The sequence below is a fragment of the Hirundo rustica genome, chromosome 2 (genome assembly GCF_015227805.2).
Source record: "Hirundo rustica isolate bHirRus1 chromosome 2, bHirRus1.pri.v3, whole genome shotgun sequence".
Lineage (NCBI taxonomy): Eukaryota > Metazoa > Chordata > Aves > Passeriformes > Hirundinidae > Hirundo > Hirundo rustica.
In genome coordinates, this window is record NC_053451.1 from 109,367,358 (window position 1) to 109,383,567 (window position 16,210).

The 16,210-nt window shown below is 39.1% G+C and overlaps 1 protein-coding gene across 5 annotated transcripts in view; it reads right to left on the reverse strand.

The window, feature by feature from the left end:
• The window catches only part of DMD (dystrophin), a 1,060,860-nt gene that overhangs the window by 990,415 nt on the left and 54,235 nt on the right, over positions 1–16,210 (reverse strand). For 2 of the 5 annotated variants that reach the window (XM_040088718.2, XM_040088700.2), the window contains exon 1: positions 4,271–4,597. The exons of 2 other annotated variants lie outside the window; for them this stretch is intronic. In XM_040088718.2, coding sequence (XP_039944652.1) covers positions 4,271–4,313 — 43 coding nt within the window. In that variant the 5' untranslated portion in view covers positions 4,314–4,597. Of the gene's footprint in view, positions 1–4,270; positions 4,598–16,210 lie in introns of those variants that run through there. One more of the 5 variants, XM_040088674.2, reaches the window with a different exon arrangement.

Here is a 16,210-nt window from a genome sequence, read left to right on the forward strand (position 1 = left end):
CAGAATAGAAGACTGCATATAACTGAAGAAAACCCACAATTGATAGATATGGATATTTTAAAAATACCGAATTAGAGTAAGGGCCAGAAAACCTCTCAGATAGTATCAGCCTCATGCTCTAAACAATATCCCATAACATGACTTGCAAGAAGAACCAAGAAAGTTTATGACTTTCTTAAAATGCAGCTTATCTGTCCTTCAAAACACATAATTTAAAAATGTTCTGACTTGTTGCACATGTGGTAAGTAATCTAGAAGGGCAGTCTCTGTGGTCTCTGCAGCGAGTACTCTGAACCCAAATAACTTCTTTGTCCCACGTGTTTTTCTGGGAAGATGAAGGATCTTGTTCCCTTGTGCAGCCCATTTGGCAAGACATTCTGGAAAGCCACCCTCCACTAACCATTATTCCTGCTTTCCACAAAGCTCAGTCATTGATAAGGCACAATAATTTCAAATTCCCAAAGCTGTTCTGCTTCCCCTGACAGTGATACACACAAGTACATCCCCTGTGACAGAAATGCGCTGTTACAGAGTTCCACTAAATTTATTGAGAAGTCTTTATCCAGCAGTTAGCTATAACACAGTACAACGGTTATCCTCCTAAATGATAATTAAGCTTTGGGGTAACATTTAATTGAAAATGTACTGTGAAAATCAACAAGTCAGCTCTTTCAAATTGAGACTGCTTGGTTCAAAATAGCACTCAATGTGATTTTTGTCTCACAGTAATCCACGACAAAAATATATGAGTCTAATCCTGTTTCTTCTGGAGATCATTTAAAAACACTTAACCCCTTGGACAATTCGGTTTGAAAATTTTCACATTATTAATCAAATGGTTAACCTTTTTCTAAAATATTGTACCTTTTCAGTAATAAATGACACGATCTTATCAGTAACTATTCTATTAGCAACATAATTGACTTGCTTTCTTTTAAAAAAAGTTTAAATTTTCACAGTAGGTAGCATGATCTTAGACTCCCAATCTTTGAATACATCCCCTAGATCAATAACTGTTTTGGAAGGATCTCTGGGCAGCTGTGATGCCCAAGGGAAGCCAGAGGGCCAGGGGTGAGGGAGCAGGCACCACTGAGGAGCAGACAGAACCAAGTACCCTCCTAGGGTGCACTAGCTAGGGTGTGACTTTCCAAGAAGTTCTCTCCTTACAACCAAGATCCAAAGAAATTTGCTGCCATGCTCCTCCTCTCTCCCTGGGTTGTCTTGGGCTGCAGCAGATCATGTGGCCCGGCAGGAGCAGGCTGCCAAGCCAGCATTCCCCTGCAAGGTGTGTGTGTGTGTCACAGGGCTCCTTCTGGAGGAGCTGCAGCGTGACCCCAGTGCTCCACACACCCACTGTGAGTCTGTGCCCACCTCCCAAACCCAGAGCGTGGCTTTGAGCTTCCTCCAAAAGGGATGCAGGGCACATCCTCGGGGCTGGGAACTGGTGCACAGTCATAACATCTGGGAGTTCACTTCAGAAATTCCTGATCCCAGCTGAGGCGTGAACCTGGACGGACCCCTGCTGCAGTACATCCATAGCATCCTGTAAGAGACCCCTTGTGGCCACCAACTTTCAGGCAGGATTAATTTCTTTTCCATGCTGGATGATTAATTCTATTTTTAGTCACTACTTTGTGCAAATCCAAGCAGAGAAAGAGGATGCCTGTATGTGACTGCAAGCAGAATTTCGTTCCATGTCAAAATAAGGACACAGAAAGAGGATTATATCTGCTAGAAGGAAGAAATACAGCATATGATACTGAATCCCCTAGGGAGACTGGCTTCTGAAATGAAGTTCCCAGTAATCTCATCTTAATTAAAACAAAATGAAATTTATGATATCTCATTTCCCAGCCACTTTATTATTTAGGTGTCATTGTCAAAGGCTCTGCAGAAATCGAGGAAGAGACAGCCACTGCCCCAAGGAGTTTCCAGTCTGACTCAGGAAGAAGTAAACACTGAACAGCTCAGAAAAAAAGCAAAGCCCTTGGCAATGAATAAATACCTTTGTATTTTTCAGAAAGGTCATTCTCAGCTCAAGTGAGACGAGTCAGGGAATGAAGAACCTGTCTTTATTGCTGTGGCACAAGGGAGGACAGAATCCAAAAGGGAAGAGGTGAGTGCAGAGGTGGATGAAGGGTTGAAGAGAGGCCATCAAAAAAGAGAAAGGATGGATTTAAAAAAGACAATGCAAAGGTGTAAGTGACCACTGTCACCTCTAAGAGCAAAAAGTTTTCATCCAATATAGAAAGAGAAGGAAAGGAAGCACAGGAAACCAGTAGGAGATATGACACATCCTGAATGAAGGCAGTGGACAAATCTGGGAACATTATTATGGGCACACCTTGTCACAAAGTGGAAATACAGGTTTTTCTATTTTTGTTGAAATAAAACTATAAAAAAACCCTTGAAAATATATAAAATTATGTAAAGAAAACCATCATGCTCTTTAAAAAGAGTGAGGATACAGCTGAGGAAAGCCATTCAGCTAAATAACTCCCAAGAAGTGCTAGGACATCACCCTTTCATTTTAGATATGGACACAGTTACATAACATAATTTAGCAAGTGATTTAATGGCTCTTGTCATGAATGCTATTCATCTGCTAGATGCATCTCTGGTTTCTATTCATATTTTAGAAAACCTCTATCACAACTATTTTTTTTTTCTTTCTTTCATCCACTAATCTACATTTCCAGAGTTAAATTGCGACTTTTGAACTAAGAAGCAAATACTTTTCCCCCTTACTTAGCAAGCACCTTCCCAACTTTCCTTGCAGCACCATCTCTTCCCCAAGTCTGAGGACAAGAAATCTGGGCTGATGTTGTGATTGTCTTGGAAAGGGAGTATATAGAAAAGTGAAGAAAACAAATTCTCTTTATTCCTCTCCAAAGAATCCTCTTGCTAGCCAGGACTAAAGCCTCTTAGGAGAAACACAAGACATTTCTTCTTCTCAACTACACCCCCAACATTTTCAGAAGTCAAGAAATTTTTCTCATAATTATCCAGTATGTGATGATGATCCCCCTGTTCTACCTTACTTGAACTTCTAGACTGTGCCCAATAAGTAAAAGGTGTTATCACTGAAGGAGCTCTCTTAGCAGTACAAAACTGCATGAAAAATTGACAGCTGATTCAAATTGTATTTATTGCACAAAAAAAGAAAATTTGAGTTCATCTTGCAAAAAGGGAAAGCAAATATGGCATAAGACCACACCTGCACCTTGTCTGAAATTTTCTGTTTTAAGCTTCCTTCCTGTCAAACATAAAAAAATTAATCTTATTTTGAGACTGTCTTCATCACATGGACCATGCAGTCTTTTATATGCTATGGGGATAAATGACAAGATGCATGTATTTCCCTGCCTTTTATGATCGGAAAATAGACAGAAATTGTATCATTATAAAGATACAGGACTAAGCTGAAAGTGGAAGAGCCAAAATAGATTATAAAACAGGGGACACAAACCATAGATTATGTCCAGACAACACTGACACTTTCTTTTTCTCACTGGCACAATCTGTTCTGAAAGCCTGGGTGGGGGAGGAAGAAGAAATATCATCTGGGAGCATGGTAGATGGATTTGAAAACTCTCTGTCATTCTTTCATTCTTGGCTCTCCTCAGTCTCCTGCTCTTGGCATCCTCTGTTTTTCTTCTTATTGCACATAAAGGTTCGTTTTAAACCAACAAACAAGTGCAAGTCTGGAAAAGATGAGTGGTTTTTGTTTTCTGGGAAGCACATGGGAGAGCTCAGCTGCTGCTTGCTTGGAACTAAACTGACACCCCCTCCTTCAGCTGATACCAGACAGTTCAGTGACCAGAGAAGAGTTCTCTTACTCTGTAAGTTAATATTAGGCAATGAAACTGCATATGCCATTAAAGTTCAAAGAAACTGATTACTCCTTTGATGTGTTGCCAAATTATTGGAATAATGACGCTATTTTTTTTCAAGTGTATTGGTGTGTCTCCTCAATTCTCTCTTTTTTAACCCCATGCTTTCATAACTGTTCAACTTCAGAAAGCAATGTGCTATTTTTCTTCAAAGGAGAGCTGGGTACTGTTTCAGGATGTTTCAGGGTGACTTCTTTTATATATAATGTAAAGTATATTAGCCCCCTATTAGAGACAAAAAAAAAAAAATCACTTTATTTTCCCCCTCAGGTGCTCTCCTCCTTTAGACTTGGAAAATAAACATTTAAAAATGCATGCTGTTAGTGGGCTGTCAAACTGAATATTGTGATAAGTTATGTCAGTCTGTTCATACTTACAATCATCTTCCACTTCCTCATACCAAAGCATGTGAGCAGACATGAAATCTCTCCACAAAACAGAGGAAAAAAAGAAAACAACAGCAAAATATTTCTTGGCAAAGTATATCCCAACTTTGCTGCTCCAGTAGCTTTAGTCGAATTAGGCTCGTCCCTGCATGGCGCCAGATGTGTCCCCGCAGGAGCCCCAGCAGCTCTGCGAGGAGAGGGCAGAAGTCACCAGGGTGGGATGCTGGCAGGGCTGGCTGCCCCAGGGGCTGCGTCTCCCGGAGAGGCAGGATCCTCACTTCCACCCAGCCGGCATGGGAACTAATGCCAGGGCTCTTTGGAGGCCCCGAAATGTTTCAAATTCCAGGACCTGCGCAGAAGCAATGCTCTCCGTGCTTCCCCCTCAAAACAAAGTTGATTTCCCATAATAGGACAGCCCATGCACTCGACATATAAGGCTCTGCTTCCAGGGTGGCATGTGCAATGGATTTAAATTATGTGTTGCAGCTTCCCGAGGAACATTCAGGATACAAAGCGGGGTGCAGATATTTACTGCTCCCTTTGCGCAGCTCCCCGGAGAGCCCTGTGAAATAAATTTGATTCCTTCCCAGCAAATAACCCCCGGCCCATCCCAGACAGGTTCCTCCTTTTTTGGGAGAGGAGCAGCAACCCTCCCTGACTTTTGGGATTTCACCCTCCCTACCGAGCAGGGGAAAAAATAAACAAACCCTGAAATAGTGTTGTCACCAAACCAAATGTGTAAATGCTAACACGAGTTGTGGTTAAGTCAGTAGCTGCTTAAACAGAAAGAAAAGGAAAAAAAAAAAAAAAAAAAAAAAAAGAAGACTATTGACTTACAACTGACCTTTTCCACTCCCAACAAAACCACGCAGTACTAATGCTGTACACAGCCCAGGAGCTGCAGAGGAAGCAGAGGAAGGAGCGTACGCAAGCTGCCTGTCTGTTTCTCTTCCTAACAGTGGGAACATCCCTTGACTCCCAAATCCCAAACAGGTGGGACCTGGGCTGACGCTCACCCCCTGCGCTCAGTGCCAGGCCTCTTTAATTTACACAGGAAGGAAAAACAGGCATCCACACAATACTTGGGAAAAGGACTGCGGCAACCTTCACCCAAACCCAGATTTTTATAGGGCTGTTTTCTACAATGTGTACTTTGTACAGTATGTATGGCCTTTAGAGATAGGCCATATTAAATCATGTAAATGGTTTCATTTGGAAAGTCATTTGAAAGAACACTCTTATACTGTTCCTTGGTTGTTGTGGTTTTTTGTTTGTTTGTTTTTTGGGTTTTTTTTGTGTGTGTGGGTTTTTTTGTTTTGTTTTGTTTTTTTAAAATCTATCTTTAAAAATCTGAAAAGTGGTATTTTTCAGTTTTAAAGCTTAATGTGTCTAGTCATGCTGATTACAAGTTTATAAGTAATTTTCTGGATTACACAGAAAAATAAACACAAAAATGAAGTGTGTAATATAACCTTACAGCCACTGGCATTTTCTACACTGATAGTCAAATTAATACACTGAAGAACCTGGATGTACAGTACACGCCAAGAGACTCCTAAGGATTAATCTGCAGCCCACAGGAACTGCAAGTCATGAACTGATGTAGAAAATAATCTGAAGCAGCGCAGAGCACACTGTAACAGCAGTAGCATTTTGATTATTTAAGGAAGGAGACTGACTGAGAAAACCCAGAAAAGCAGCTGCTAATTGTGCAAATTTTTTGGTTTAAAATACCAAAAGTCACCCCTAATAGCACATGCTGTCAATAACTGAGGCCCAGTAACATATTTAAAGGCTACAAGTTAAAGTTAGTTTGAAGGAAAATGATAGCAGAACTGTGATCCTCCTGGTTTATCTTCATTTCAAGAACAAACCTTTTCTCCAAAACTTTTCAGGAGCATAAATCATTGTTTCTAAATTTGATCACAGGGCCTTCATCTCAACAGAGGCCAGCCTGTTTCATATCCAGCTCTAGTCGTAATCCACAAAAATTCATTTGGATTATTCATCCTCTCTGACAGTGGCTTTGAGACCATCAGAACATATTTGGATCAGGCTTTGCAAGAAATGCAGGGCTACTCAGTATTTTCTTCTAAAACACAGCCCAAAGAAGTGTCTAGTGGCAATATTTGCAATAACTTACATAGTTAACATTCCTTCACATGCAGGAAATCCATATTTGCTTCCTCTCTTTTTACTGGGGGAGTTCAAAAAGTTCTGGTGGCCTCAAGAGAACACTTCATTTATGGGAGGGCAGAAACCTTCAGCTTACAAACAATTTCCCTTCCTCCTATTGATGCTCCTCCAGTCAATTGGAAAAGAGTAAAAATTTGTTGGGCCATAGAGAGAAATAACAAAAGTGAGTGTTCAAACATACTGGGTATTTTTGTTGGGCTTGGATTTCTAGGTTTGGTGGTGGTGCTGGTGGTTTTGGGGGACTCAAAGAAATTGAGAGGCTCTTAAAAAGTTAATACTGTTTTCAGCAGCTATGAATGCTGTGACTGCTTGACGCTGAGAAACATCCAGGCTATTGAAGAAGTTTAAAATGTGTCTCTTAGAGCCTACTAGCCAGCACTTACATTGCAGGGATAGCCTGGAGCATCTTGATGCGCTAGGTTTTGTTATTTGTAAGGGCTTTTTGCTTTGTCTCCAACAACAGAGAGCAAGGGAAAGCTTCTCTAGCTTTATGTCAGATAATTACTGTATGCTCAATAAATGCTGGTGGTCAGAGACCCCCTGCCTCACTTTCCCTTCTACATGCTGCAGGTAGCAGGCTCTGACCACAGACTACAGTGCCTGTGCTTCAAGACAGGAAAGGAGCAAGCTTCAAAGCCACAGGGAATTTGGAAAATGTACAAACTCTGCAATGATAAAAATGGGTTGTTGTTTCGTTGGGTTTTTTTCCCACTGATTGCTGTCAGCTATAGTTTAACATTGCCTTACTCTTCCACCACCAGTAATGGCTCAAATGAAAGAAAATTGTCATCGTCACAGAAATGCTTTGGGTGACTTTCAGCCACCCATTAACAAAGGTTTTACACAGAGGCTATTTCCCTGCTTGAGAAGTCCTTTCAAAGCCCAAGTATTGATAAACTTGAAAATAATCTCCTTTCTAACGGCATGAGCGTGACAGTAATGCAGAGATGGAGAAAACGCCGAGGAGGCCAGCAGCGATCTGGAAACAAGGACAACAATGAACTGCCTGTTCAGAAACCATTTAGGGGATTGGGTTCAGCCCATGGCAGCATGACTGTAGAAACAAAATGGATTTCAACATCCAAACTTGGCAGCCATGTTTATTGCCTCAGTAAGCTAAACCAGGTTAGGACTTGAGCGTAATGGTCAAACAGTGGACTGGACATGGGAACCAAGTTCTCAGTTCTCTAACTCTTCTATACAATAATAAAGGGCTACATTAAAATTCAAGACTTCTCTGTCAGGGAAAAAAGAAAAAAAAAAAAGAAAAACATGACTAGAAAATGATAGTTTTTGACATAATTGATATGAGAGGATATGTTCCCAATTCAACACAAATCAAATAACTTCATGTTAACAATCTCCACAAAGTAACAAATCTACCATCTCAGGCAATTTACTAGGACACAAGCACCTAACAAACCCCCAAAGCAAAGCAAAGTACACCATATTGCCATTTGTATTGTTTATTTCCTTTCCTGTTAACAGATAAAACAAGAAAATAACAAACAGGTAGAATGCTGTACAGAACTGATTTACAAACCTCTTATGACTTTTTAAACATCCCAGTGGCACATGTTGTTTGCCAATACAACTCAACATCAGGCAGAGTGCTTACAGCTTAAACCTAAGGCAGATGATATTTTGATTATAATTTCACAATGCATTTCAACTTTTATTCCACCCTGCTTTTAAATCACTGCCAATGCTGACCTAAAAAAAAAAAAGGAAAAAAAAAAAAAAAAAGAAAAGAAAAAAGAAAGGCAGTCCAAGCCTGTTGCTCAGTTCAGCCATTAAGCTCATAACAAGATGTCTCTGTGCTCCTGCCAGTATTTGCAAATCTATCACATCTATCTGTGTGGGAAAAAGTGCTGAACTCCAGGGACTATGGGACTGATGTGCAGGGAGAACTGGGATGGGATTCTTTCAAGCACTAATGTGCAGCGTGGGTTTTTGTCCTGGTGGTATATTGGCTCTGATTCTTTTTATTATTCACTTCCTGTCATGAAAAAAAACAACAGAACAAACACAAACCACTTGCATGTCAGCATCAGAGGAAAAAAAATATCTTTGACAGCTTTATCACAACAGAAGTAAACAGGCAGCTTCTGATTTTCCTGTGAAATCCGCAAGGGGGGAAAAAAAAATCATTCCAATGCGAACCATTGAAGAACTTCTTTCTTTTGTTTCTTAGCCTATTTTTACTTCAAAAAGGAGTATATCATAGAGGATTTTAGTACAGGTTGCAAAGGGGTTCTTTTTCTCGTTTATTTGATCTGCAGACCAGAAAATAAAAGACAAAAAAACTTCAAACCAAAACAAAAAACTTGCTCTTATCTCTGAAGGAAGCAGTAGCTTTTGGCTTCCAAAATAAAACATAAGCTAATATAAGTTTATAGTTATAAAATCAGTAGCCAATACAATGATAAAGACAAAGCCCTATTTACAGTTACACCACTGCAAGGTGTGCAAGAAAAATCATTTTATTTCCGCATCATGAAACACTTCTGCTTGAAAAAATGCTCATGAACCAACATATTGGCTCACTGATGTTTGTGCTCTCCCCAGGAAAGCTCTCTCCTTCATGTCATGGCCACTGGAAAATAGGGTTTAATCATTTTTGCAGATCATCTCGCAAAAAGAAGGGTGGGTTTACTTCTTGCTAGTTCAACATAAAAAGTGCAAAAACTCTCAGAAAACAAACACTATCCATTCTAGAAAGCTTCAGCTAAAGAGCAACCAATCCTATTCAGGTAGTGGAACTGTCTTTGGAGCAAGGTCCTAAGCAGATTTAGCAGGAAAGAATGTCCATGCTTTGTATATCTTTGTTCTCAAATCCTGTCAGTTCTCCAACTTTCAGAAACTTTCACCCCTGCAGAAATTAAATCAGTCCTTACTGGAGTCAGCTGGACCAGACTCCTCAGAAGATATACTGAGCCATCAAAAGGAAAGTGTAAAAAGGGACAGAAAATTATATAAAAACTAATATTAAGAGTAGAAAGAAGAGAAGAGAAAGAAGATTTTAATTACTGATATATACAAAGTAGGAATCAAAGAAATAGAGAGGAACTAGAATTACTCATTTATAAAATGTTGGTTTTAATCAGTCCAGAGAGGCTGATATGACCAGAAGGGAGAACATCTTATTAATTAGTATTGCTTTCCCTGGATTTAGGCATGTAACTCACTCCAATCACCACAAGCATCCCATGCAAGCTACAGAAAGTATCCTGAAAGTGATCTGGAAAAGTGTCTGAGTATCTAAAACAGGCTCCTGCCATAAACTGTCTTTGTTGGGGCAGGGATCTGTCTTCGTCTGGCTTTGTTTTGTTGGTTCACCCTTGGCTGCATGTCCGGACCATGAAAGGCCAAGGTCAGATTGTCCCAATAGTCCCTGTTCTTCCCAGTGTCCACAGGAAGAAAATCTGAGCCCACATACTAGTAGTGAGACACAGCACAGGAGGTCCCCCAGTTGGGCAGAAAACTCCTTGGTGCAGTTATTTTCTCAGGGTGGGTCTAAAACATGTGAAATTCACCCAATTCTTGTTGCCATTGCAACTCACCCAAGGGCAGCCTGTATTCCCAGTCACCAAGGAAGTCATCTCAGACTCTACAGCGCTTAAATGCAACTGATAACAACTTGATTACTTGCATCACATCTAAATGGTGAAATATTAACTAATTTTTTATACACGTGCACATATTTGGATACATGTATGTCACAGAGAAAGCAAGTGCACTCACAGATAAGTAGTGGGAATAGTAATGTATGCATGTGCATATTTAATACCTCTTTTTAGAGGACCTGATTTCACAAAGTTGAAGACAATTATAAAACCTCATCAGTGGGAAGAAAGAAGTTAAACAGAGAAATGTGAACGATAATTGGAGGATGTTTGAAAACACTGTTTAGGCCTAAATGTCATTACTAAGAAAAGTTTCTCTGGTTGAAAACAAACAACTGCAAACAAAAACAAATTTAGTCTAGAAGGGAAGCAGGTATTAAAAACAAGAGCAAACACAATATGTAAGGAGCAGAGGAAAAATGCCAAGCTGATTGCAAAGAATATCAATAGGAGGTAATTATGAATGAGAGTCAACAATCCATACGTACGAGACAGAGAATTCACCTAGGTCTGCAGGGAAGCTGCATCAGCTCTGCCAAAGGCAGCTCAAGGTCACTTTGCAGAGCAAATGTGCTGGCTGCTCACATAAACACAGCTTTCTTTAGGGAAACACAACTCGAGCGCCAGCCGCCTACGCTACCCCAGTCACCCCATCACGTACTCCCCTGGCTTTACTCTGCTCCAGTCAACGTTTCAGCTGTGTCCAGTTTTGACACAACACTTTATGAAAGCCACAGATAAACTGGAGAGCACTTAGAATCACAAATATCCAAACAGGCGGTTTTCTTTGCAGAGAAACACTGAGGGAACTTTACATATTTATTCTGGAAGGAAAAGGCAAAGAAGTACATAGCTGCTGCCTTTCAGCATCTAGACATCACAACACTCCATTATTTTTCATGTATGCCAAGGAAAGGGACATAATTTGGGTGAATTAAAATTCAAGACTTCTCTGTCAGGGAAAAAAGAAATGTATGCCAAGGAAAAGGGACATAATTTGGGTGAAATCAACTTGGGCTTGATATAAGGAGAAGATTGTGGGAGTAGCAAAATGTATATAAAAACATATACACACAGAGGTCAAACCCTTTTAAGCTGAAGCTTGTAAGAAAAAAATTAACAAATTTTTCAAGGATAACAAAGTGTGTTTGATCTATTGCAACCCTTGCAGAAGAAATCTAAATGCCTTTTCATCTCTGTATTTCTGTAACTCTCTGACATAAGGTTTACAGACTAGATAATATGACCAGTCGTATGGAGTTCAAGTTTGCATGCATCTCATATACAAAATAATTGTGTTGTGAAAGGAGAGGAATGGATACAGAAATACACAGCAACAATCTGGAAACCTAAATTCTATTAACAGTTCTGCCAGTCACTCATTTCCCAATTTCCTTTTTTTTTTTTTTCTTTTCCCACATAGAAAACAACACACACAACCCAAACAAATGCTGCTAGTCTGCTTAATTACTGTTTGAGAGAGGTGACAAACTGTTTAAAGTACAAGACTATTAAGGGTTTGTGTTTTAATTACACTGATTTTATCCTAAGTCTCCCTGGATGACAATTGCTCAAAGCCTTAGTTACAGTAGCAAAAGACTGTCACATTAAATCTGTGAAGACTGGGCTATTATGGCAGCGAATTATGATGACAAAATTCTGCTAGTTCAAGTCTAATGAAACATTACTGCATGCACTAGGATGAATGTTAAATTATTTCTGTACGGGTCTGTATGCAGGTTAGTACATCAAGATGATGGCAAACTGAAGTTAATGCAAGCCTGCAGAGATGACATTACAAATGGCAAGATGATTGCAAATGATGCTGCTGCAAGTGAACTGTGATTAAAAAATAGGTTTCTAAACAGAAAAATGCGCTAAGGGAATGTAAAAATAAACCTACAGAAAATAAAACCAAAGACATTTTACTTAAAGCAAAAAACATACTGGATACAATTAGTGCTGCAGACCAATTCCCTGCCAAACTGGCCAACATTGATTAGGAGGGCACAAAGCCAGGATGAGACTGCCTTACAAGTAACTGCCAATAAATTCTGAGTAATAGTACCACTAGGACATTTTTTTTTTCCACTAAAAAGAGGTAATGGACTATGTAGAAGCATAAATAATTTTTGAAAAAGTGTTCAAGATTATTGTCTTATGAAAGAATATGGTTTGATCAGGAAATTCCTTCTTAAATTTAATCATATTGATGTTTTTCTTTCTTGGATTCTAGCAGGGTTACTAGTATATATCTAGAACCAGATTATTCATTAGGCCCAAAAGAAATTTGTCCACTCAGGTAAATTCAAATGCATAGGATCCACAGCACTATAAGATTAAGAGGATTAGACATTTGATATCCGTAGTGCTCATATTTTAATGTGATCAGATCAGTAACACCAAAGAGCTGCTAGTATATTTCCTTAGAGCAATTTTTGATAATTACTTCTAACATATGAGGAAAAAAAATAATTCAAAACCTGAAAAAATTGTTCTCTTTTCTTTCTGCATTTGAAGTCTTTCCTCTTTGCTATAATATTTCTATCTACTGGTAAATACAAGAGGTACACTTCATTTCTCTTTTGGCAACAGCAGGTACTCTGTGTCTTTTCAAAGGGCTGGTGTATCTATCTACCTGTCTGACTCTCTATCTGTAATGTTTTCCAACTTATTATCACCCAAATTATGTGATACTCAGTTCCTGATGAATTACACTGGTGAACTGAAGTGCTTTGTTTAAACAACAGGCTTTGTCAAGTAGTTTAGGTAAGGCCTGACCTTTAGGTCGAAAGCAGGCATAATTTTAACCTATCTAATAGAGAAGAAAATGAAAAAAAAATATCCCTGTTCTTGAAAATGTGGAAGTTTTTACTGGGCAAATTACATATCCTATTCAGCAAAATAACAGAATGGCAAAATCTCACTAAAAATAAATAGATCTTAATAAGGTAATTTATTTCAGAGGTGTAAGTACAAAGTGACTCGTGCTTTTTGTTTTTTCAGATTTTTCTAAATAGTTCCACAGCTAATAAATTAGTACTTGGAGTACAGAGAAGGAGATCAAAATGATGGTTCAGGGCTCCAAGTCACTCTGATTACAGACAGAAATTTGTAAGCGCCATTATCACTGCATACATTACATTAAAATTCATGTAGCTTTTCTGGAGACGCACACTCCACCTGAAGGCATGGACTTTTTGGAAGACTGGGAAATCACTACATCCAGCTACTCGCTATTCTGTCTGTTGGCATGGAATCTCAGCCAGCCGAAGTTACCTGTGAATCTGAACTGAGTGCTGGAGAGAAATCACAGACTGAAGTAATAAAAGATGAACCATATACTGCTATCCTTGCTCCCTGCTGATTTTCATCTTAAGAAATGCACTCATTCCAGTGAAGATATACACTCTGATGGCAATAAGATCTGTAATATTTACTGAATTCAGTGATGCTTTATAACACAGAAAAGATGATGGGAAAAATTACTATATTTTTTTTAATTGTTAATGATAAGCAACAGCAATCAAAGCCACTTTATAATAATAATGTAGAGAAGGTCCAACTAAGGAGTTTGAAACCTAAAAAGTCTATTCTCTAAGGAATTATTTCAAATCATAATTGCTTGAAATATTGAATTTCTTCAATGCACCAATTACAGGTTGGTCGTTTAGAGGTTTTTTTAGCCTATTAGTTGTTCATGCAGCATGTATACAAATGCTTATCACATTAGACCTGTGCGTTGACAAAAGTCCAGAGAGCTTGTGTGTTGTGGGTAAACAAATGCTCCCTTAAAAACACTCCATGTAAGTTTAAAAATGTAATTTAGATCAGAACTGGAGCAGCTTGGTTACTGACATGAAAAACAGAAAATTTTGCAGTATTCTCTGATACAGATCCACTAACATACAGCCCAAGTACCTACTTTCACAGAAGTAAAATACACCTCAAACTATTTTTATGCAAGAAATCTTGGCTTATGCTTGTTACATAAGTACAACTAGATGATATACTGACATTAGAGAAAGTGAGCTAAATATAAAATTCTCTAAAATTCATCAGTCCATGGAAGACAGAGCAACATATCCCATGTGGAGGAAAACAGCAGCACAAGGATTCAGAGAACAAAGTATTGGTCACAACCTCTGCAGGCTTTATGACAGGTGCAGATGACTAAATTTATTCAATATTATTTTAGGTGCTTCATGGTAATTTGCCTGGCCTATACTCAATTCTTTTTAAAGGCACCGGTCTTCTGTTAATCTTGGGTTAGAAACATCAGCCCCAGCCAGAAGTTCCAGTCACTGTGAAACACTTAAACGGCCTGTGCATAAACACCTGATTTATTCCCCACTAATGCAGCACAAGTATGACTTCTGCTTTCCTTTTTGAAAAAAAAGAAAAAAATACTTCAGATTAAAGTACTCTGTCACCCTTTAATCGAGCCAATTACTTATTTTCCCTGTTTGATAAATATTTCCATATAAAACTTCTGAAAAGGATATACTTGACCAGAATGCAGATGCATCAATGATTACCACTACAACCAGAAGAAATATTTTTAAGCCGAAATATTTTTAAGCCACAATATACAAATAGACTTAAAATGATGTAATGATGGTGATACATGTTTCAAGTATAAAATTCATCAGAAAATGCAGTAAGTACTTCAACTACTATGTAAAGCTGTTTCAACATCAGCTACCAAATGCAATGCCCATTTTTTAAAAACCTCTTCTGGAACTAAAACCAAGTATATCCAATCATGGTACCAGCCTAATTTTCAGAAATTGAAGTAAGAATAGAATTAACAGACACAGGTATGAGTTAATGGAGAAATGTACTTTACATGGGCTATCACACGTCATCTGCCTGGTGGGGTTCTTTGAATGAGTCAGTGCACACACAGTCAATGGAAACCTTGTTCATGCAATTTAAAGAGTTCCCAATACTGCCTCATTAGAGAACTTACAGAAACAAAGATGTCATAGGATGAGAGATCCATTTCCATAAACAAAAGAATCATTACAGAAGTGCAAAAAGCACTCAGCTTTCTCAAATGTGTATGTCAGACACATCACAGATCAGAGCCAGGTCTGGTCAACATATAAGGTACACTGATTATCATTACATGGATCTGGAAAAAGAAGGCAACTACCAAGTTTCCTAATAGTGCTAAGGTATTCAGGGAAATGAAAATGAAAGTTGGCTGCAGAGAGATGCAGAAGAGCCTCAGAGTGTCAACTGGGCAATAAAAAAGACAGATGAAATTCAATATTGAGAATATGTGGAGGAAAAGAAATCTCAAATTTACGTACTCAGCATGAGCTCTGAACTAGTTATTACCACTCAGGAAAGAGATCCTGGAGTTATAAAAGGTCTATGAAAATACCAACTCCATCTTAGAAGCTGTCAAAAAGCAAATCAAATGCTGGCCATTACTATGACAGAAATAGAGAGCGACATACAAAATATCATTATGCTATTATTTAAAGTCTTCAGGTGTTCACACTTTGAATACTGTGGGCTGTTTTGGTTCCCCTATCACTAAAAAGATATAGCAGGAATAGCAAGGACAACAGAAATGTTTGAAAGCTAAGGAGAATTGGCTTCCATGTAAAGAATGACTACAGAAGAGTCTTCAAGGTAAGGTGAGGGTGAATGAGCATACAAATCCTCTGGACCTGAGAAGGAGGAAGAGATTGCCCAGGGGATGTACACCAATCAAAGAAGCACAGCATTACAGACTGAGGAACTAATCATTAAACCATACTAGAGAGGGGCTGAGGCCCAGTAGGCAGATACAACTCCAGGAAGAGGGTCCTGGCACCGTCCCTGACAGTTTTCCAAAATTATCCTCTCAATGTACAGTGGACAAAAAGAGCCAACCCAATACTGGGCTTCCCCACGTGTGCTGGGAGCAGATCAGAGGGGTTGGCTCTGCTGCTACAGGAGCCTGTGGTGTTCAGGCCTGAAGGGCTGTGTGCAGTATTCTTCCAGGAGGATGCTGTGGAATTCCAGAAGAGCAACTGGAAACAGTCGAGGGGCTGCAGCACAGAGAGCTGGGATGCTTCACTTTATAGAGGAGAAGGGTCAAGGGAGACAGGAC